General features: G+C 35.6%; 1 protein-coding gene across 2 annotated transcripts in view; it reads left to right on the top strand.

The window, feature by feature from the left end:
* Window positions 1-20,359, top strand: part of PHF14 (PHD finger protein 14) — a 157,954-nt gene that overhangs the window by 110,908 nt on the left and 26,687 nt on the right. Inside the window, exon 18 of one of the 2 annotated variants that reach the window (XM_068210198.1) lies at window positions 15,012-15,125. The exons of the other annotated variant lie outside the window; for it this stretch is intronic. Within the exon in view, the coding sequence (XP_068066299.1) occupies window positions 15,012-15,125 (114 nt within the window). The remainder of the gene's footprint in view (window positions 1-15,011; window positions 15,126-20,359) is intronic. 2 annotated transcript variants of the gene reach the window in all.

Here is a 20,359-nt window from a genome sequence, read left to right as displayed (position 1 = left end):
AAAAAAAAAAAAAAAAAAAAAAAAAAAAAAAAAAAAAAAGGTTAAGTACTGGAAAATATTTGTGGAGCAGATGCTTACTTTTACTATTTTGCTTCTTCTCCACATCAAAACCAATTTTACCAGTTTAAATATTTCCTGGTGCTGACTGCCAGATCCTCATCATGAGCTTCTAGTGCTTGTACTTTTTGGGTGCAGCTTAACTGTATTTAAAAAAATGTACCAGAAAATAAATAATACAATATAGCAGTATCTTTCACATGAAAAAAACATTGTCTGAAAAAGTGTCTCTTTGAAAGATGATAGTGCAACTAATACCAGCCAGATGTTTAAAGAATAAAGAAATTGGAATATAGGGTTATTTTTTAAAATGTATTATTGTTGTTTCAAATGCAAAACCAAATTTCTGATTCTGAAAGATAACACCAGGATAGATCAAAAAAGTACTGTAAAAGGAAATTGCCAATTAGGAGTACAAAGTGAAATACATAATTTTTTTTGCCCATTAAAGTTTGACAAAAAAACAGCAGTTAAAATAAACCTGCTATGAGTCTCTTTTCCCAGTGGTATATTCTTAGAAAATTGAGATTGAAATATGCACTGCAGTTTTAAATTACACTTTTTTGTAAAAAAAAAAAACAAACAAAAAAAAAGCTATTTTAGTGGCACTTGGTCCAAGAATTTTTTGGTTTACAAGTTTATTTTCTTCCTGCTATTTTTTGTTAGGTAGAAGAAGGAAGAAATCCCTTGCTACATACCTTCATTTGCTCTTTTTCATAAACAGCTCAACAATATAGAGTTTTCTCCAAAGCTGAAACTTCACACAATGTTCTTTGTCTTAGAGTGTGAGCAGTAGTTCTTCACAAGCTGCTCCATCCAGCTTGTGTCCCTCTCCACGGGGTGCTTCAGGATCAGACTGTTGCAATGGGTGCATAAGTCCTGCCAGCACACCTGCTCCAGAGTGGGCTCCTCTCTCCATGGGGACACAGCTCCTGCCAGGAGCCTGCTCCAGCACAGGCTTCCCAAAGCATCACAGCCTTCTTTGGGCATCCACCTGCTCTGGTGTGGGGCTCCTCCACGGGCTGTGGGTGGATCTCTGCATCCCTGTGATCCTCCATGGGCTGCAGGGGCACAGCTGCCTCACCTTGGGCTGCACCACGGGCTGCAGAGGAATCCAGCTCTGGCACCTGGAGCACCTCCTGCCCCTCGTTCTGCACTGACTTTGGTGTCTGCAGAGCTGTTCTTCTCATTCCTTTCTCCAGGTGCTGTTGTGCAGGTTTTTCCTGCTTCTTAAGTGCATTATCCTTGAGGCACCATTGCTGTTGCTGATGGGCCCAGCCTTGACCAGCAGTGGGTCCCTCTTGGAGCCAGGTGACGTTGGCTCCATCAGATGTAGGAGAAGCTTCTGACAGCTTCTCACTGAAGCCACTCCTACAGCCCCCCGCCCTGCTGCCAAAACCTTGCCACACAAACACAATACAAAAATGAAGCAAATTTATTTTATGAGGCTTTGTATCACACAAATCAAATTATTACTGAGGTAGTCGTACTTTTCAAAAGTTGTCTTGATCATTTTGCTTTGTTGTGATGAAAAATAAGTTACTGAAGTAAAAAGCTGGGTGGCTGAAATTAGAAACAAACTTGTTCATTAACTATTGCTTTGGTTAAAATACACACCCAAGTCCAATTGCCAGTGGAATATTTAAGAGGTACCTGATTAATATAATATTGGAAAAAATCATAAACAGCATAGAGGTTGTACATTTGTAATGCATGCAGTCTAAACACACACAGCCTAATATTTAAATGACTAAACCTCTAGTTTATGTATAATAAATATTACTTACTCTAAAGTAGTGGATAAGGAAGCAAAATTTCTTCATGGGCAGCTGTTCGAAATGCTGCTGTTACTCTGTACCTTCTTTAGGTTATGCTTCTAACAAAATGTGCTTACAGTTATGGTTTATCTGGGTAATAGCTCTGCTGCTGAATCGTGACTTACTCTTCCTAAGCCATGACAAAATGAAATTACAGCCTACGTTTCCTGTTGCTGTAGTAGAGTGGCAGGAAATCTCTGCTGGGAGCTAGCTACAATTGGGAAAAATCCAGAAATGAGCTAGTGTCATGATTGAAATAAAGCCACCAAATATGGTTTTATCTAACACAGCATAAGAGAATAAAGAAACAAAAACAGTTTTTGACCTCTGAGTAGCACACCAAAACAGGAAGATTTTATACATCCTCTTTGGTGTGCACCTATGCATATTCTCAGACTGTGAGAAGGTTGAAAGAGGAGTAGTGTATAGGAAGGTCAAAAGAAGCAAGGTTGCTTGCACCTTACAGAACTGGAGGCTTTCTCTTTCTTGCTTTAGAAATTTGATTACTAGATATGTACAATATTAGGATGCATTGTGACAGTGAATTTTGCATATTGAAAAAAATATTTTGAAATGTGAAAGACACAGAAATACTGTTTCTAATGCAAATTTTCTCCATTTTGCATTCCTTTTCAAGTGAAGTCACAAAAGGAAGATACATATGTGTCACAGTTACTTCATGGTAGCTTCCAAAGCATCCTACCTTACAGCACTGACGTACATTCAGATGTACTTTGTCAATCCAGTTCTCTTCCTATTTCTAGAGTTCCTAAAATAAGGAACTCCTTTGGTATTGATAATTAGGGACTTCATGCTGGCAGTGGAGCCATAAACAAATTTAGCAATAAATTGTAATTGATCATCACTACTTTCAGTTAATAATAAGTTTGGAAATTTAAATTGTTATACTTAGCTAGTAGAATGTGTTGAATTTGGTAATGTCTGGGGAAAAAAGTATGAATTAAAAGTTTGCAACTGACTTGAATTTTGAAACCTTTTGGATCTTGATTAAATTCTTGTGTTAGATGAGTTAGGCTTCCAGGAGAGCAGTATTAAAAAAATCCCCCACATTTCCAATGTGCATAATCTTGTTTGATTTGAATATTCATTAAGAATGAAGCAGTCAACAGGAGATTGCAAGGTGTGTGCTTTGCAATGACATAAACAGGGACATCTGATGTGCAAAGGTATGTCTGGAGGCTGTTGGCATCCTGTTGCACCCTCATGCTGCAAAGTGCTGTTCTGTTTCTTCCAGATTTCTGAGATAAATTTCTTAACCTAGAAATATATTTCTTGTCTTACGTTTTGCATAGAACTAGAAGGTATGTAATTAAAGAAGAATTATATATTTTAATTTCTCATTAGTCCAGCTTTATTATCCTGCAAGTTATTTTAGCACGTCACCTGTAATAATATGACAGAAGAAGAATTAGATCTTTAATTGTTAGTCTCTGTATAAGATTTGAACACATTATCATAGTTACCCAATTAAGTGCTCATGTTTACTCTCAAGGTTGATTTTATTTTCAAGTCTTTCAAAGAAATGTAGCCATATATGTCACTTTAAGTAATGTGTTACTCATCAGTATAAATTGCTAATGCTGCCTGGGCAAAATCTAATCATATTGAACGAGGCGGGGCGGGGGGGACCAAAAAAAAAGTGCCATTTTATTAAGTGCTAGGCAAGTAATGAATTTTAGCACAGTCAAGATTTGCTTGTCGTCATCATGTTAGATAGTGGAAGTGAGGTTCAGTTGCTATTCTCAAACAGAAATTCTCTTAGTGGTAGCCACATTTAATCACATTTCCCAGAAGACAGCTGGATATTGCCAATTCGTGCTGTGTCAGCCACTTTCTCTGCAAAGGAGTGTCTCATCACTTGGATTTTAGCATTCTGTAGCAGAAAAGTTCCATCCTCTTAAAATTGGCTCAGCAGATAGTTTGTGTGAGAATATAACTGCAAGAGCATTACAATCAGTTCTACCAAGAAAATGCACGACTATTACAAAGAATTTTAAGATGGCTTTTGAAAAGATTTTCACAAAACCTTTAAAATGTATAGTGCATTGTTAAATTCTAGTAGCAATTAAGTTTATCTTAGATTTTTTAGTAAATGTGGCTTTGGTAAGCATTGAAAATTATTTTCTGGTTCAGTGGCTTGAAACATCTTTGTGCATATTTGAAAAGTCTTAAGTATATTTCAGCTGTGACAAACATTACCAAAAGATTTTATATGTGGAAAACCTTGGAATCTGTAGATATCAAAATTTTTTTCTAGCTACTAGTTGCATGAAGACTGAAGGGCAGATGGTATCCTTTCAGATGTGATATAAATAGCCGAAGAAAAGTGTCAAAAAGAAGATAAAATAGCAAGATAACTCCATATTTATGGAAGGTACCCACAAGTGTACTTTGAGTGAGTTAATCACATCACATACTTATTTTTGGAAATAGAAGGGTATCAGCAGAGTTATGCAGTCATTGACATAAAGAATATTAAATCTGTAATCAGACTTATGCAATAAATAAGGATACATGTGAGGTACTAATATTTACAAGCATATTTTGTATCACATGAATATGCATTTGCCCTACTACATTCTCCTACTGCATAATATTTCCACTGCTTGTTTAGTTAAATGTATTGTGCAAGACAGAGGAATTGCAGAACACAATGATTCTATACACTTTGTTTTGTAACTTGCTGGTGGTAAGAAACTTCTTAAAGGCCTTTAAAATGTTGGTTTACATGTAATGATAACTTTAAGAATCTTAACATTCAAAGATAATTATGAGAATACAAAAAGATTGAGATTTTGGAGCTGTGGTCTATTAATCTGTTAATAATCCTGTCACTGAATGAGCTATTGACCTGCAGTTGTTTATGTGCTTTCTGGGTATAGCATAGACAGAGACTGAAAAGCTCCTTTATATAAAAACAGTAAAAAAAAAGTCAGAAGACAATAGATACACTGGCTAATAGACAATGAAACATTTTATCCACTGACTCATCCCTCCATGCAAAACAACCTGCTTCAGCTAAAGAACAGTCAAATGGTTTAGACATTCCTTTGGGAATATTATTTTGAACCCTCTTAAGAAAAGGAGGAGGGAAGTGAGGTGAGATATTCCCTGTGATATGGAATGTGTTTACCAGTTAATTCAGGGCAGCAATCAAACCATTGTTTGAAAAGAAGGCATAAAATATGTCTGTCGCTCTTATATTTTCTCTTTTAATTTGGGAAAAATTAAAATGGAAAAAGGTAGGGATGGTTCTTAAACCCCAGAGAGCTTCCAGTGAATCTCAGGAGGAGGAAGGGGGACTGTTGATGATCCAGGATGACGCTGTGGAATTCTGAATAAAGCTGGTATTTTAAATACCCTGTTATTTTGAAAATACTGTTACTAGCTTAAATGGTTCTAAATTCTGGTATGCTGATTTTGATGGATTTTATTTTGGTTAAGGTCAGAAATGCATTTTTGAAAAGAATCACCCAGTTGCCACCAGTGGCTCTGCTTTGGTTCATATTATGGAGTGGTTTTAGGAGTGTACAAAGTAAGTTTCTGTCAAGGGGCTCTAAATCCTAGGATGTATTCTGACTGCTAATGGGCATGCTGTCTTCATGACCAAACTAGCTGTATCTTTGAAATATGTGTTCTGCATCTGGCTGGTCCTCAACACCACCTGCTTTGCTCTAAAGAGCTGCTCCTGTCACACCACATTTTTTGGTATGAAGTGACTCTTTCATTTACTGTATCAAAGGTATATTTGTGTTTCAGTTTCATCTACTGAAAGAGTTGTTTTATTCCTATTTTGCTAAGATAGTTTGTGGAAATCTTGCATTAGTAATCTCAAGATCAAAAGCCTAAAAATTAATACACAGATCTGTATTGCTAGGGTATCAAATGTTATCATTTGACTGTTTGTATAAGCACTATATGCTTTTAACTGAAAACATCTGATCTACAGTGTTAAGGAACCGTATTTAAGAGTAAGACTTGTTGTATGTTTCCTAATACAGATGAGAAAAAAAAAGCAATTTTGTCTGGTAGGAGTAATGTCAAGAAAAAAACATCATAGGGAAAATATAAATATGCTTTTAGGAATGAGGCTGTAAAGTTGACATTTTGTATGAATTTAGCCTTATCATTCCATGTATCATTTGCAGTGTTCTTAATTAGGAAGGAATGAGGAATTTCCAGGCCTTTATGAGGGTGTTTTAAAGCTGCAGCAGTAGTTGTAACCTTTCAGTTCCTAAGAGCTCAGCAAAAGATGGCTGATTAATGTCACATCTTAAACTGTGTCAACTGGGCTGTTCATTCCCATTTTTAGTAAACATCCCATTGTCAGTGCAGCTCAGTGTGCCAGCATAAAATATCCTATTGTTTTAGCTGGCTACTTTAATTAATAAGAGTATGTATCTCTGTTTACTAGTATAAAGTTAAATGAAAATTTTCTATAACTATTCTAGTGACTAGCATGAATGAATAAATCAAGGGCACCTACAAAATAGGGTTCCTGATATTTGTTTTAAGTTTCTCAAAGGATGTAAAAGATAATTTTTTTTTTAATTTGGCACATTTAGATATTAGAGAGATCTCGGAGTGTGTAGGAAACATTTTTATAAGAAGCTTTTTATAGAAAGCTACTGTTAATTCATTCTTTAAAAATATTTTTATAGCTTTGAATTAATGTTTTACTTTTCTGCTTTATCATTTGAAATTAAATTATGGTAGTTTTTAAAGAAGAGAGAGGGATAGGAAGAACAGGAGTGAGAAAAGCATGATGGCAAAAACAATGGGACTACAAGAAGCACCCTTAGCATAAAAAGAGAGCTGTAAGCACACACACAATCATAAGAATGAGAAAATTCCACTTGGAAAATACACAGAAACCCTTACAGGGGAGAATGGGAATTAAGAAATAGGATTGCAGCAAAGTGGAAAGGAGGACATACTGAGAGCTTTCCCCTGGAGAAGGGTAGAGTGCTTATAGAAAACCTCTGAAAAAACAGGTGAGTCCCATGTAAAGTTAACTTAGAGAGCTATAAAACTTATGTAATAAACCTGGACTGCAAAAAAAGATTTACTGAGCTATCCCTTTCTTTTATATTATTTTTTTATTCTATTCCCTTTTTTTTCATCTTGTTACTGGAAGAAAATTGTGGAAGTGGGGAGAGGTGAAAACAAGTCTTGATTTAAAAAGTAGCCTTCGACAATTTTGTGATTCTTTTGGTGATCACACATTTTAATATAACCCTGTTTTGCATTATGTTGGGAAAATCTGGACTTCAAGGAGTTGAAAAGCAAGAATCAGTGCTGATGAAGATGTAAGGAGCTAAATAAATATTACTTAAAGGACTTCTCAAAGATAAAAAAAAACCCCACAACCCTATGAATGTGCTGACCCTATCTTGAGAATTAAGTTAGATGGTACAATTTAAAGCTTTGTTCCAACATCTGACAGACACACTCTGCATGCTGATGCATAATATCTGAAGATTGTGTGCTTGAAAGAAAGCCTTTTTTGAGCTACATTCTATTTTTGTTAGAATAAAGCAGCTGCTTTTTGGCGCAGAGATCTTCTCAAGTGTTCAATCTTCTCATTCAAGTTAAGAATTAGCCAAATATTGTGAGCAAATTTTGTGTATGCTTTCTTCCAAGCTGCTGAAGTAGACTAAAGCAAGCTATTTTGACCATAAATAGTGCAAATGTGCAGCTTGACCCTAAGAGATGAAAGTAGGTTTTCTTCTGTACCTTACTCTTGAGTTGTCACTGCCTCAGTAGTCCAAAAGCACGGAGAGTTTGGAGCTATTTAAACATGGCTTGAACAGAAATACAGCTGGGAAAAACTTTCTACTAGAGAGACTATATGAGTGGATGCTATGATCTGCCCCTGATCATTTCTGAAGGAATAAAACTTTGCTTAAGGAAGGAGACAACTGCAACCCCAAATGTAGCCTTACTAATGGAGTTACTGTAGCTGCAGACTGTTCTCCAGGAGTGATACCAGATGACCTTGTACATCTGTTGTTTAGAAAGTCTTGTTTTAAATGTTGGGTGCAAGGTGACCGTGTAATTTTGGAAATATGTCAAAGTCAGTAATTGCAATACTATCTAGCATACATACAGCTACACAGGAAACATGTACCCAGTAAACATGCACCAGGTTAATGTTACATACACCTAGAGTGTGTGAACTGCGCATCACCTCTGTGAGAGACAACAGCTGCAAAATCGGTGTCCGCGCTTACTTTGGCTCTAGATGCTTGTACTGTGCTTGAGAATTTGTTTTGCAACTCCTGAGGTTTGGGTTTGGGATTTTACTTTTTTGGATGGTGGAAAAAAAGGATTGGAAAGATGAGAACTGTACCAAACAGGCACAGGGAAAATGAAATATCCTGATCCAGCTGTAATAAATTATGTGTGTACTGTCATAAAAAGCTTTTTGAACTAAATAAGATCTATAAATTCCATCAAGTATAAAATGAGGACAAAAATAACTTTTTAGGCTATAGTATCTGCCTGTAACCTAATTCACAATTAAAAAAAAATAGCAGAACAATACATAGGAAGGAAGAAGTGTGGAGAAAGAAAGGGAGAAGGTACTGAATTACTCTTACATGCACTGATAATAGCCTAGTACAGCAATATTGCCAGTATATTAATGTCCTGCAAAAGGATATTCATATAAAATCTGTTGCTCTGGTGCACCAGATGATTACCAAATTATGTAAGATATAGGACATTTAACACACACACACACACACACACACACACACACACAAAAAGATAGATATTGGGTTTTCCCCTCTAGTGAAGAAATTCTAAAAATTCCTGTTGATGATATACATGTTCATACAGAAATTTTTGCCAATAGTTTAAGCCATACTATATCTGTGGTCACTACTCTTAATCCATGACAATAAGAGTTGTATTCCTTATTTTATACACACAGGATGAATTTAGTGTTTTGAGTGGCTATAATTAGAAGTTAAATTCCCTTTTTTGTATTCTAATGTGGTTTTATTAATTACAGCATTTTAAGAGATAGTTTTTAATACAGTTCAAAGACTTCTGGGGTGAAAAAAGGCAGCTATTGAAAGGGTAGCTAAAAGAATAACTTTTGAATGTTGGGAAATAGTGAATGGTGAGAAAGTAAAAAGGAAATACAATAATCCAGGAGACTTTGATTGAGAAGGTGGAGAATTCAGTCCCACGAGAGGTAGGATTAGTACACTGAGTAATGGGAATGCAGAAAATATGTGAGTTAGAAAGGGGAAACTAATTCAGGTTCCAGAGGTCATTGAATGATAATACCTTCATACAGTAAAATGTTCTTCTGTTTTCTGTTTCTATTTGCATGTGATAAAGTTAGAAGAATAAATACGAAAAACATTTTGAGAGTCCTCTAAATACATGTAATTTTTTTTTTTATATTTGAAGAAAGCATCCAGAGAAAACAAATGACCCTGTTTCCTTTCCTAGTTTAATCAAGCACTTCTAGTAAAATACTAACAACAGTAGCATGCTTATTTTAAAACAAAAGTTAAAGTGGGAATTCACCCTTTTGTACTTGGAAAGCTGGGTAGGTTTCAAAGACGCAGGTATACTTTGTCAGTGCTGTAGTTTACTGGAAGATAAAGGGATAATAAATTAGAACAGGTGGGTATTTATTGTACCCTTATTAATTCTTTCATATTGAAAAATGTGTTTGAAGAAAAAAAGTAAAACTAGTGTGAGGCTAAAGAATGTAATTTAATTTCTAAATTTGAAAACAGATAAGTATAAAAGGTTTTTGTTTCATTTCTGTTTCTAAAAGAAGGCAGAGGTTTTAGAGACAGCTTAAAGTTTATTGCTTGAACTGAGGTGGTTTCACAGTGAGCTGAGAAAGAGACCTTGCTGTGTTAACAGTGTATAAACATAGAAGTCATCATCCCCTTCTCCAGAGCCAAGGACGCAACAACAGTGTTGCCTCTCTGACTGGCAGCATAGGGGGTTAGCACATCAATGTTAGAGGTTGCATTTGTGATTTCCTATCTTTGGAGAGGGCAGAAGAAGAGAGGAGATTGTCAGATGTTGAATAAAAGCAGCATGAAGAGAATTACAAAGGCATAATAGAAGACAAAGGGAAAGTTTACAACTCTGGAGCATGAATTAAGTTTAAAGCCCATATTCTTGCTTCATTAACTAACACAGGATAAAATCTGAGGAACAGCAAAGTGACTGATCTTGCATGTGAGTAGATTAAGATAAACTGTATGTTTCTCTCTGGGGATTTGCTTCGGCCACCTGTGAACTGTGGAGAGCTACAGAAATCTTGTCTGCAGCAGATTTTCTGAAATTCTGGCTAAGATGTGAATACTTTCAAAGTATGCCCCTGGTGTAAGAATTAAGAACAGGAGGAGTGGTTTCTCAGCTGCTGGAGGGATGTTCCGTGGTCTGGGCTGGAGAGGCACCGTGTCTCTGACCCAGGAAGGCTTTTTCTGTGCAGCACTGGAAATGACACTCTGTGAGGCTACGAGCACTTCAGCACTTTAATAAAAATTTGTTAATTTCATCCCATAGTGCTTCAACTGTTAAGAAGCTGTCTTCATGTTTCAGAAAGGCCTTTTTCCCCCCTCACTTCTGTAAGTCTAAAGGGGGACAAGTATTTCTACTTTGTTACTGTTAGAAGTCTTTGTTAGTAACTTTGGCGTCCAATTCATTACTGCAGTCATGTTTTCACAGCCTGGTGTGAGAGATAAACCCTTTGCAAATGAAGACAGCATCCATTTTCTTTCTACCTCAGGCCACACAGAATTGATTGGGGTAATAAAATGACAGTACGATGTAATATACTGACGGCTCTTTAATTTGAAAACTAGTTCCAGGCTGATTCAAAACTTGTTTAAAGCTAATTTATGACTTGAGTAATTCTCAACTGGACAATGGTAAAGGATGATATATGAAAAACTATGCAGAGTTAACATAATATATTCAAACCTGTCAGCTTGAAATCATCTATAAAGGATTTGTTTCAATCCTATTTCAGTTTTGTTCTAAAGCAGCAACAGCAGAAAAAGTAATGGCTGTTAGGCTGGTGTGCGCACTGTTGTAAGACACTATTTTTCCATCATTATGTTTCAAATGGAAATTCTTGGGGTTTTTAGGAAAGTATTTTATACATAGTTTAAAAACATAAAAATATACATTGGTTTTTCATTTTCTTTAAAATAAGAAGCAATGTTGGGTTTCTGTTTTGTTAAGTCAGTATCTGTGCTGACAGCAACATGGATTGGTAAATACAGCATTTTGCTACTGTGATGTTCACTGTGTGCTTTGCCTGTATATGTATATACAGACTATACATATCTCTGTATACATATCTGTATCCTATTTACAGATACCATGCACACCTGTCTCAGTCTGGAATTAAAGGTCTGGTTTTTGAAAAGCAAAATGTGAGAATAGTGAAATTCTTAAATTAAGCCACAATATCAGCATAGCATAAAACATAAATATCTCCCTTTGAAATCTATCACTTTCATTGCAGATGAAATCCACATCTGTTCTGTATGCATTGTTGATTTTTCAGCATACTGTGTCAGTGTTCTTCTGCACAGAAAAGCACGAAACTAAAAGCGCAATGTGTGCTCCTGTATGGTAGATGCAAAGAATAAATACACCAACTGGAGTGAAGGGAAGAAGAGAACTGAATACTGCAAAAACTAGTAAGCAGATTCCATCCCAGGGCTAGAATATCTGATTTGTTATGTATTTGTGTCTACATATAATTAAAATATAATTTTTTTCAGAAAAGAGATTCATCAAGCCTATGCAGCTGTGGTATCTTAGACTGCATGAACATTTAGGTCACAGGAAAAGAGCCATAGTTAAAAGCAGAGATATCTTTCTTGCACAGACATAGGAAAATGTCTACACATTTCATTTCTTCTTCAAGGTTTTTTAAGTTCAAGAAGGTTCATGCTCTGAGAAGCTTTGATCAAAATTGGCATTTTTCAGGAAAAAAATTTAAAAAATTTATTCCCGAGAATTTGGAATTTATTTTTTTATAATGCACTTATATTTTCACTAAGTATTTCTACATTTTAAGGAAGTACCATTTAGTGGCTTTCCCCCATAATTTATTAATTAATATAACTAAATACTGTGATCCATTATAAAGCTATGTATTGATTTATTTGACTTGAAAATGCAGATTTGTGATTTTTCCTGTATAGTGTAGAAAATGTATTAATGAGTTAATGAAGTGGGAAGGGCTTAAGCACCAGAAAAGACATGTACCAAAATGGTTACCATGTTAATTATATGTCCATGAACCACCACGTCCATCACTGCTACAGCTGAGATTGACAGATCAATGATAATGCCGTTGTCATTGTTTTTGTCATGCAGGACCTTGAAAAAAATAATAAAGTGATTTTAGGGCAATAAGTTTTAATTATTTTTGAAATACATTTTTCCTTTTAACACCTCCCTGGTAAAAATATTGATTCAGGTCTGTGGTAGTGGTTTTTTGCCTTTCCAAGTGTAAATGGTGCTAATACTCTTTCAGGTTGTTTTACTTGCCAGAGTACAAGTACCAGGATTTCTAACCAGAACTGTTGCTCACTTGGCCACATACTCATAACACACCTGGAAGCAGCTCTGTAAAAGTTCTCATTTCCACCTTGCAGCATTTTTATTGTGGTACCATCCATGGAAGGATTTCATTCCACGTACTGAATATATCTCTTTCTGAAAGCTGTATTTTGCATGGTGTCAAACTAGTTCAGAACAACATAGACTGCCTGTGTTACATATTTAGATTGCAGAATAGTCTGGATTGGAAGAGACCCCACAAGGATCATCAAGTTCAGCTCTTTAAGTGAATGGCCCATACTGGGATCAAACCCAGGACCTTGTCATTATTAGCTCCATGCTCTGACCAACTAACAATATGAAAAGAGATAATAAAACCAGTGCAATTGGGAAGGGAGGCATATTTGCTTGGATATGTTTCTGAATAATAAAGTAAATTAGGTTTCCATCCATCTCTCTAAAAATAGAAGTACTAAATTAGCCAGCTGGTTCTTAGGAGAAAGATGGCCAAGCTGCTGGAGTCGAAGATGCTCAAGATTTGATATAAGAAAGAATCTATGGACCTGTTGAGACAAAGGACTGTAACGAATGTAACTTACCAAATTGCAGTTGCTCAGATAATTTTTGAAAAACGCTATTACTTTAACAAAAGCAAGTAACTGAAAATGGTTGCCACCATTATCTGGCCACAGGTAATAGCAGCATAACAAAAGCATGTTCAGGTATAAAATGCAAACAGAATTCAAGGAGAAAAATCACTGAACCAACGGATTCAGACAAGTGTATAATTTTCTTCCAGTAGATGTGTTTGTTACTTTTCTTTTTGTAAGAAGCGCAGAAGAGCTTCTGGAAACATATTGAGCTGATAAATGGCATTGATTTAGCTTTCTCAAGGAGAAAACAGTACTGTTCTATACTCAGAGTGAGCTCATGGCTAACTGAGTAAACAAGAAAAAATATCCTCATCATCATAATTCACTGGAACCCAACTGAGGCGGCCTTTGAGAGAGAAGATGTTTGCCTGTACAAGTCCAGGGAAACCAGTGAGCTGTCAGGATGAACATGATGTAAATTTCCTTTTGATGGCATATATAGGATGGGGAAAATCAGACTTTTATTTTCAGAATTCTAGAGATGTTTCTCCTTGCAGCTCACTCTGTTTGGCTGATATTCTTCCAAGATATCTCATTTTTTCTTTTGTTCCGCAGATCCAGCATTATGCCCGTAAAACAGTTCAGTGCAATGGCAGTTAGACTTCACTGTTAACATTTTAATTGATGGTATTCTTTAGTCTTCACTAAAAGCTATTTTTTTCTGAAAGTTGTTTTTTTCCTTAAAATATCTTCCTCATACCAAACCTGAATTTTAAAGTGTCATGTCACAAAATGCCCCAGAGCATCCTTTTTCTAAGTCGCGGAGAGGTGATGCAATGGGAATGGTGTAAAAAATCTTTATTAGAAATATTTAAGCATAGAAGTATTTTCTCCACTTTATAGTCTTTGGGAACTCCCTCCATGTGTTAGTTCTTTTACAGTATGTGGTCTCACCAGATGTGATTCTCTGTGTGATTCAGTAATGGTTGTTGGACCAGTGCTCACTTTTTCCCTTTCCATGTAATGGGCTAAACTGCAATTGATGAATATTATCATTACAAAATTTTAATTTACTTCTTACAGGTTGTTGTGTTTGAAAACTTAATAATGAGCTCTGCAGCTTGCAGTTTCCAAAAGTATAATCTTGATTTCCTTGCAATTAGTGAATGTAGAAAGAAAGTGATATATCAAAAGCACATACTCTGCTTGCTAAGCGATGACATCTAAAATACCTTCTGTAATGAGCACTACGACAAGCACAGTAGAGATTGTACCAACTAATGGATTTTTTCTCTGCATTAAAATGTCTCAATCTATGCTGTTATCAAAACCTCTGTGTGAAGCAATGAAGGTATTAAAGTGTTTTTTATTTTGAATTATTTAGTCATGTTGCGTGACAAAATCAAGGCAATTTGGAAAATAGAATGTAAATTATTTAAGAATTTTTCTTTATTTTAGTGTAATGTTAAATTTACTAAAAGATAGCAAACTGCTAACATCTTTAACTTTACTAGGTTGTGTGCTATACTGGTTTGCAGTGACTGGTACTATACATTTGTTGGGGGTTTTTGTAGCATGGCTCCAGCTGTTTTGCAGAAGCATCCATCTGCCGTAAGTGGACAAAATGTAATATTCCCTTCCTTGCAGTTCAGGAGCAGGGGTAGGTATGGGTAAAAAACCATGCTTATTCAGATGCAATTCTGAAATGCTGTAGCTACTTAATAAGTATTAAAATGCTCTAATGAAGAAAATATTATTATTTCAAGAGAAAATAGATGACAGATGTTTTTGACTCAGGCAAAAGTAGTTGCCCAGAATAAAAAGAGTAGAGTTTCAGGCCTCAAGTTTTTTTTTATTTCTCTCTCTGTGCTTAAAGCACAGTTCCTCTGAAAAGTCTCATTTTTTTGGCGTGCCACATCAACACGCTGCTGAGGGGTCTGTTTGTGTCTGTTGCCCTCAGGACTCCGAGCCGTCAAATGAGGTGGTCTCAGAGGCCCCAGGTAACGTGGTACCCTCTACCTCAAGAAGTAGCTCTGAAGAGCTGATATCGGTGGCACAGAAACATCCAGAAGAGGTAGGACATTCTGTGTCTGTTTTTTTCCAAGATTAACTGTTGGGGAATACACATTTGCCTCTGTTTTTTATGCCTAGTGTTGTACTACTAATAACAGAGACTTTTTAAAGCTAGAGCTCAGTCTTATACTCCCATATAAACAGCATGCAAGACCAAGGTAAAACTCAAGACTATTATTAATGGTACCTACAAGTATACTTCATAATAATTGCTACTTTTTAAATACTGTTTGTTACTGTCAGTAATTAGGAAATTTTTTTATTGTTCCTATCTGTCATGCCATGACAGTAACAGGAGATTTTGTTAGATTCTGGCTAAATAAATTTCGTTACACTGAAGAGTCAGAATCTGTACATAGGTATGTAGGTAGATATAAACTTTTAACATCCTTCACAAAATTTCAATATGTCTTACTTCTGTCTTGTGTGAAGGAAAGACTCTTTCTGAGATTGGGACTTTCTTTATTGTCTTGGTTTCAAAAAGTGATGTACTAGTAGTAGTAGGGATGTAGTCATAAATTCATACTTCCTGTTGTTGTAAGCAAAGGTGCTTGTAAGGTAGTTCCATAGGGTGTCAAATGACTCACAGTGTTTTATATCCCTGCTTTGCATCCCTGTCATAGTACACTATAGCTGGAGGAGAGGTTGTCTATAGAATTCAGACTCATAACTTCATTTCTTGGTGGCAATCATCTTCCCAGAGAACCGTTATTATCCCTAAATTAACCTTTCCTGTGAGATGCAAGTCCTTCTTTGTAGTAGCCTTAAAACTTAATCTTGGCTTATTCAAACAGTTTAGTTGGTATTGTTACTATTCAAAATATGTCAAGTACAAGGTATATACAGACTAGTCTTTGCTGGTTTTTTTCCTGAGATTTCTTTTGACTGTAATTTTCACAGCAATGGAGAGTATGAAGTGCTAGTCATAGAAAATGCAATGCCATTTTTTAGTTTAGTGCAGCCTTTAGATAAATTTCTTCATTTCTCTGATAGTCTTGTCACTTTGTCTGAAGAAGAGGGAAGGTCCAGAGTATGGAGCCAGGAGAATTCCTGGAATAAGACAAAGTAGATCCACTTATTTTGGGATATCACTACATATTCCAAGATAGAAAGTCAGGTTATCACATCTAAGCAGTCCTGAGGATAGAGTAATACAAGCTTTTAGTAATACATTTTATGTATTCCTGAGTAGCAAAGGGACCTCTAGTCTGTGGAGAGATGTGGTGTCTGCCTCTTAATTCTCAGCTTTTTCAACTTACCTCACTCCACTGGAGAAATTAAAATTGAGAGCACAGATGATGTTTAAAAATAAAAAGAGAGGACATAATGACCCTTATTCTGTTTTCTGTGGTCAGCTTCACTTTGCATCTGGCACTTGCCTTGGTACATGTATTTAAGTTGGGTTTTGTTGGATATGTAGAGATACTGAAGAAAGTGAAGTTTTGTTGCTGAAGTAGTTTTACTTTGCCTTTTTCATGTGTCTAAAGAGCAAGATGGGTGGGCTTTGTCTTCTTGATACCATTTCTCATAAGCAGCCCTTTAATCTGTGGGGAATGATGGTGTCAGTGGTTTGTTATCTAAGTAAGAAAATAGTAGTTTTGACAGTTCCCTTAAATGTGAGTCTCATAAGAGGCATATTCTCTTGTTTAATTAGAAGTAAAATAGAAGTACATGAGTTATGTGTATTAATTTCCTTTGCCAATCCTGTGGCAAATTAATTAATCATGTTTTAATAGTGTAAGCCTAGAGGCTAATAGAGCTGATCTTTCTGAGTGTCTGCATTGCCAGAACAGTACAGACACAGAGGGAAAGCTGTCCTGTCCTTTCTCTTGGATAGAAAAATGAATTCAACAATCAACAAATCCCTACTTTCCCCTACAAAAAAAAAAAAAAAAAAAAAGCACATATAAAGCATGGAGCACTTTAAGGTAAAATATAAATCATGTGTTCATAAGCATATGAACCTGAGTAGCTTATGTGTTTGTGGTGCTTTTTGGGTGCTGGATTCAAACTATAAAAGCTGTGCAAATCTTTGTGGTTCTTAGCTGAAGGATTAAGATAGGTACCCTCTAACCTGTTTCTGAACTATTAGACATTCAGTGCTTCCAGTTTATCTGGATAGAGCACAGACATTTTTCCATAAGTAATGTGCAGCTAAGGTATAGTGATTTGTTTGATAGAAAAAGATGTGTCACACACTTAAATCATCTGCCATTAGTTGTAAGTATGGTACAAGCATCCTAAAAGGATTGTAGAATTCAGTTTTAACTGCATTATTTCCTATACAAGGGAAGGAAATGTTGTTTAATTTCTGTTAATACAATGGCAGCCGATACTGTATTTTTTTTCTTGATTTATGCTCCTTCTTTGATCTTGGGATAAAACCTTTCCCTACAAGTCCCTCTGGCATTTCAAGTTAGTATGAAATGATTTTTTTTTAAACCCAAAGTTATAAATTTCATCAGCAGTGTGTCCAGTCCATCCTTATGGTGTTTTATTACAGTAAGGTTTTTACTTTTTAAACAAAGTATGATCTAACATATTCCGAAATTATTGAATTGAAAGTAATTCCATGGGAAAGTTTTTAATAATGCTTATGTGATAATTTTTCCATCTGCTATTATTAGACTATTCAATGACTGACTGTCCATCATTGGCATAATTAATTTCAGAAAACAATCATCATGAAGAATAAGCACCATCAAGAAGTAGAGAGATGATTTGCGCTCTTAGAGAACACAACAATGTATTAAATAAAATATATTTGTATATCTATCTGTATGTATAAATGCACAGCTCTTATGCTTGCATTTGTGAAAAGCCTGTGCACTCTTTTCTAAATTTCATAGGCTTAACCATATATTCTCTTTATTCTGTGTAGTTTCTGGCTTGAATGCATTTAATAGAAAATTTGTGTCAGACAGTAGTTGCTATAAATGCGTTCTTTCTGACCCATTGCTAATTAAAAAGAAAAAATAGCTACTGACATAGGGTGAGTTGGACTCATATTTAGTCTTGACCACTAATTTTTTTTGTTTAACTTCTGAGGAACTTCCCCAGTCAGAAAAATAACTGGAAATGTCCCTGTTGTATGGACCTAAGTCTGTTTCCTGATGAAAAATCATAAGTGATAACTTACTAATTATTTTGTATCATAGGTAAATAATTCCCCTTTATATCAGTAGTGATACTGGAATGTTGTACTCTGAATCTGCTGCTATACTGAGATCTGCAAACAGACAAAACACTACAAAAAACAAACAAGAAAAAAAACAACAAAAAAAACCCCATGATATACTTTAACAGAGAAGAAAACATATGGGATCATCTGTGTCATCCATATCCTGGTAGACATAGGATGGATCCCTCCAGTGCATTTCTTAGTACTTCCTTCTGGTTTTAAAGCTTCTGAGCAGTGGTGGTTTTCATACTTCTGGGGTCTTTTCCTTTATGCTCCTTCACAGTAAACATTCTCTAAGGTGTTTAATACATAATGTTTATTGCAATCCTCCTCTTTGTTTTCTCTGCGTGACAGCAGAAGAGTTGCAGCAGATTACCGACCTGGGATTGAAATGCATTTCCAGTATTTTCTGGATCTAAGATTCATTGTAGAAAAGACTGATATTTGATTCTTTGTGGAATTACTTATGGGTGATTTGGCCCATAATCCAACTTTTCTTGTCATAGTGTGTCTTCCAGTCATCAGACTCATTTATCAAAACAAGGGAGTTGAGTCACCTTTTCAGATAATTTCGCACTCAAGAGATTTGTTTGATTTTCCTTTTCATTCTTGTACAAGTAATTATTATTATTACTGTAGTTCCTGTTAATATTTCAGAACAAAAGTGGTAAGCCACATGCCTGAAGAGCCTTAGAGTCTAACTGTGTTAAAAGTGAATTAATAATGAACTGAGAAAAGGAACATAATACCTTTGACTACTGAAGTGGTTCCTCTGTAAAATAAACTGGGAAATACAGTTAAGCATGTAAATGCTCTGGAGTTAGGAATTCATATTTTTCTGCTAATCTCTTCACATGACTGTTTTATGTAATCTTCTTAATAACTAAATATAAAGGTCACAAGATGGCTGGAAAATGCTGTCATGCAGTTCTGCTTTTAAAGTCAAAATTTATTTATGTATATTTAAGCTGCAAATGGCCTTATGAAATGAGGGTTCTTCTTAGAAGAACATGATTAATTTAAAAAATGAATTAGATCTGTTCAAAATTTCCACAAATCCAAGACATTTTTTATTTAACCTTTTCACAGTCTCTGCCCTTCTTTAAAATACATTCAGTCCTATATCATCTGTTACTCAGGAAGGTATTTAATACATGAGTGGGCATCATTTGCATTATACAAGAAGATTAACTTTACAAGCTCTGCTATTAATCTGAGTAGCTCTACATATTGACCTATGAAAGAACATAATTAAGTTAGCTTAATTAAGTTAGTTAATTGTTACACTCTGATGAACTTACTATTGGGAGGAAATTAAAGGCAAATAGAAAATGGCATTCATTGGTTTGAAATCATGTTTTGAAGGGTTTCACAAAGATACTTTATATATAGATGACAAAAATATCTATTGTGTAATAAACAAAGCAGATGCCATTAAAATCCCTGCAGTTTTCTCCTTTATTGCCTAACATTCATCCATATTTCTAAAAGAGATTTTAAAAGCGTGCTAAAAATTTAGAAAATAACTGTTATGAGGTTCTTTTCCCCCAATACCCAAAAAATTGAATTCAGAAATCCTGTGTACACATGGACTACAGAGAAAACCACACCATCAAAGTTCATTAAGTGTTATAATCTGATACTGAAGTCTCCTTTGGGGTAGAGAAAAGGATTGAAAGACCCCTCAGGGCACCAAGCAATATCCCATCATGTGTACATTCTTACACATCAGCATAAGAATGTCTTTCTCATGCAGTGATAGAGGGGAAAGGAGACACTCTCCTGGAATTTACTCTGTCAGCTGCATTTCTGTTGTCAGGAGTGCCTGCAAGTTCACTGCAGGAAAACATTCAGAATTTCAGCACAGATCCTGTGCATGGATAGACCCTCCACAGGACTCCAACATCTGGGATGCATTCATCAGTCTTGATAAGCGCTGATAAGTACCCTGGAGATCATCAGTTCCAAGTAGATGCAATTAATAGACAGTAAGAAAAAATGGCCAAACATGCAAAAATGTGCTACAGTGAATGCTGTCAAATGAGCAGTTTATT

Source organism: Anomalospiza imberbis, chromosome 1 (assembly GCF_031753505.1).
Source record: "Anomalospiza imberbis isolate Cuckoo-Finch-1a 21T00152 chromosome 1, ASM3175350v1, whole genome shotgun sequence".
NCBI classification, from domain to species: domain Eukaryota; kingdom Metazoa; phylum Chordata; class Aves; order Passeriformes; family Viduidae; genus Anomalospiza; species Anomalospiza imberbis.
The sequence above is the reverse complement of the archived record's forward strand: the minus strand, read 5'-3'. Positions and strand labels throughout refer to the sequence as shown.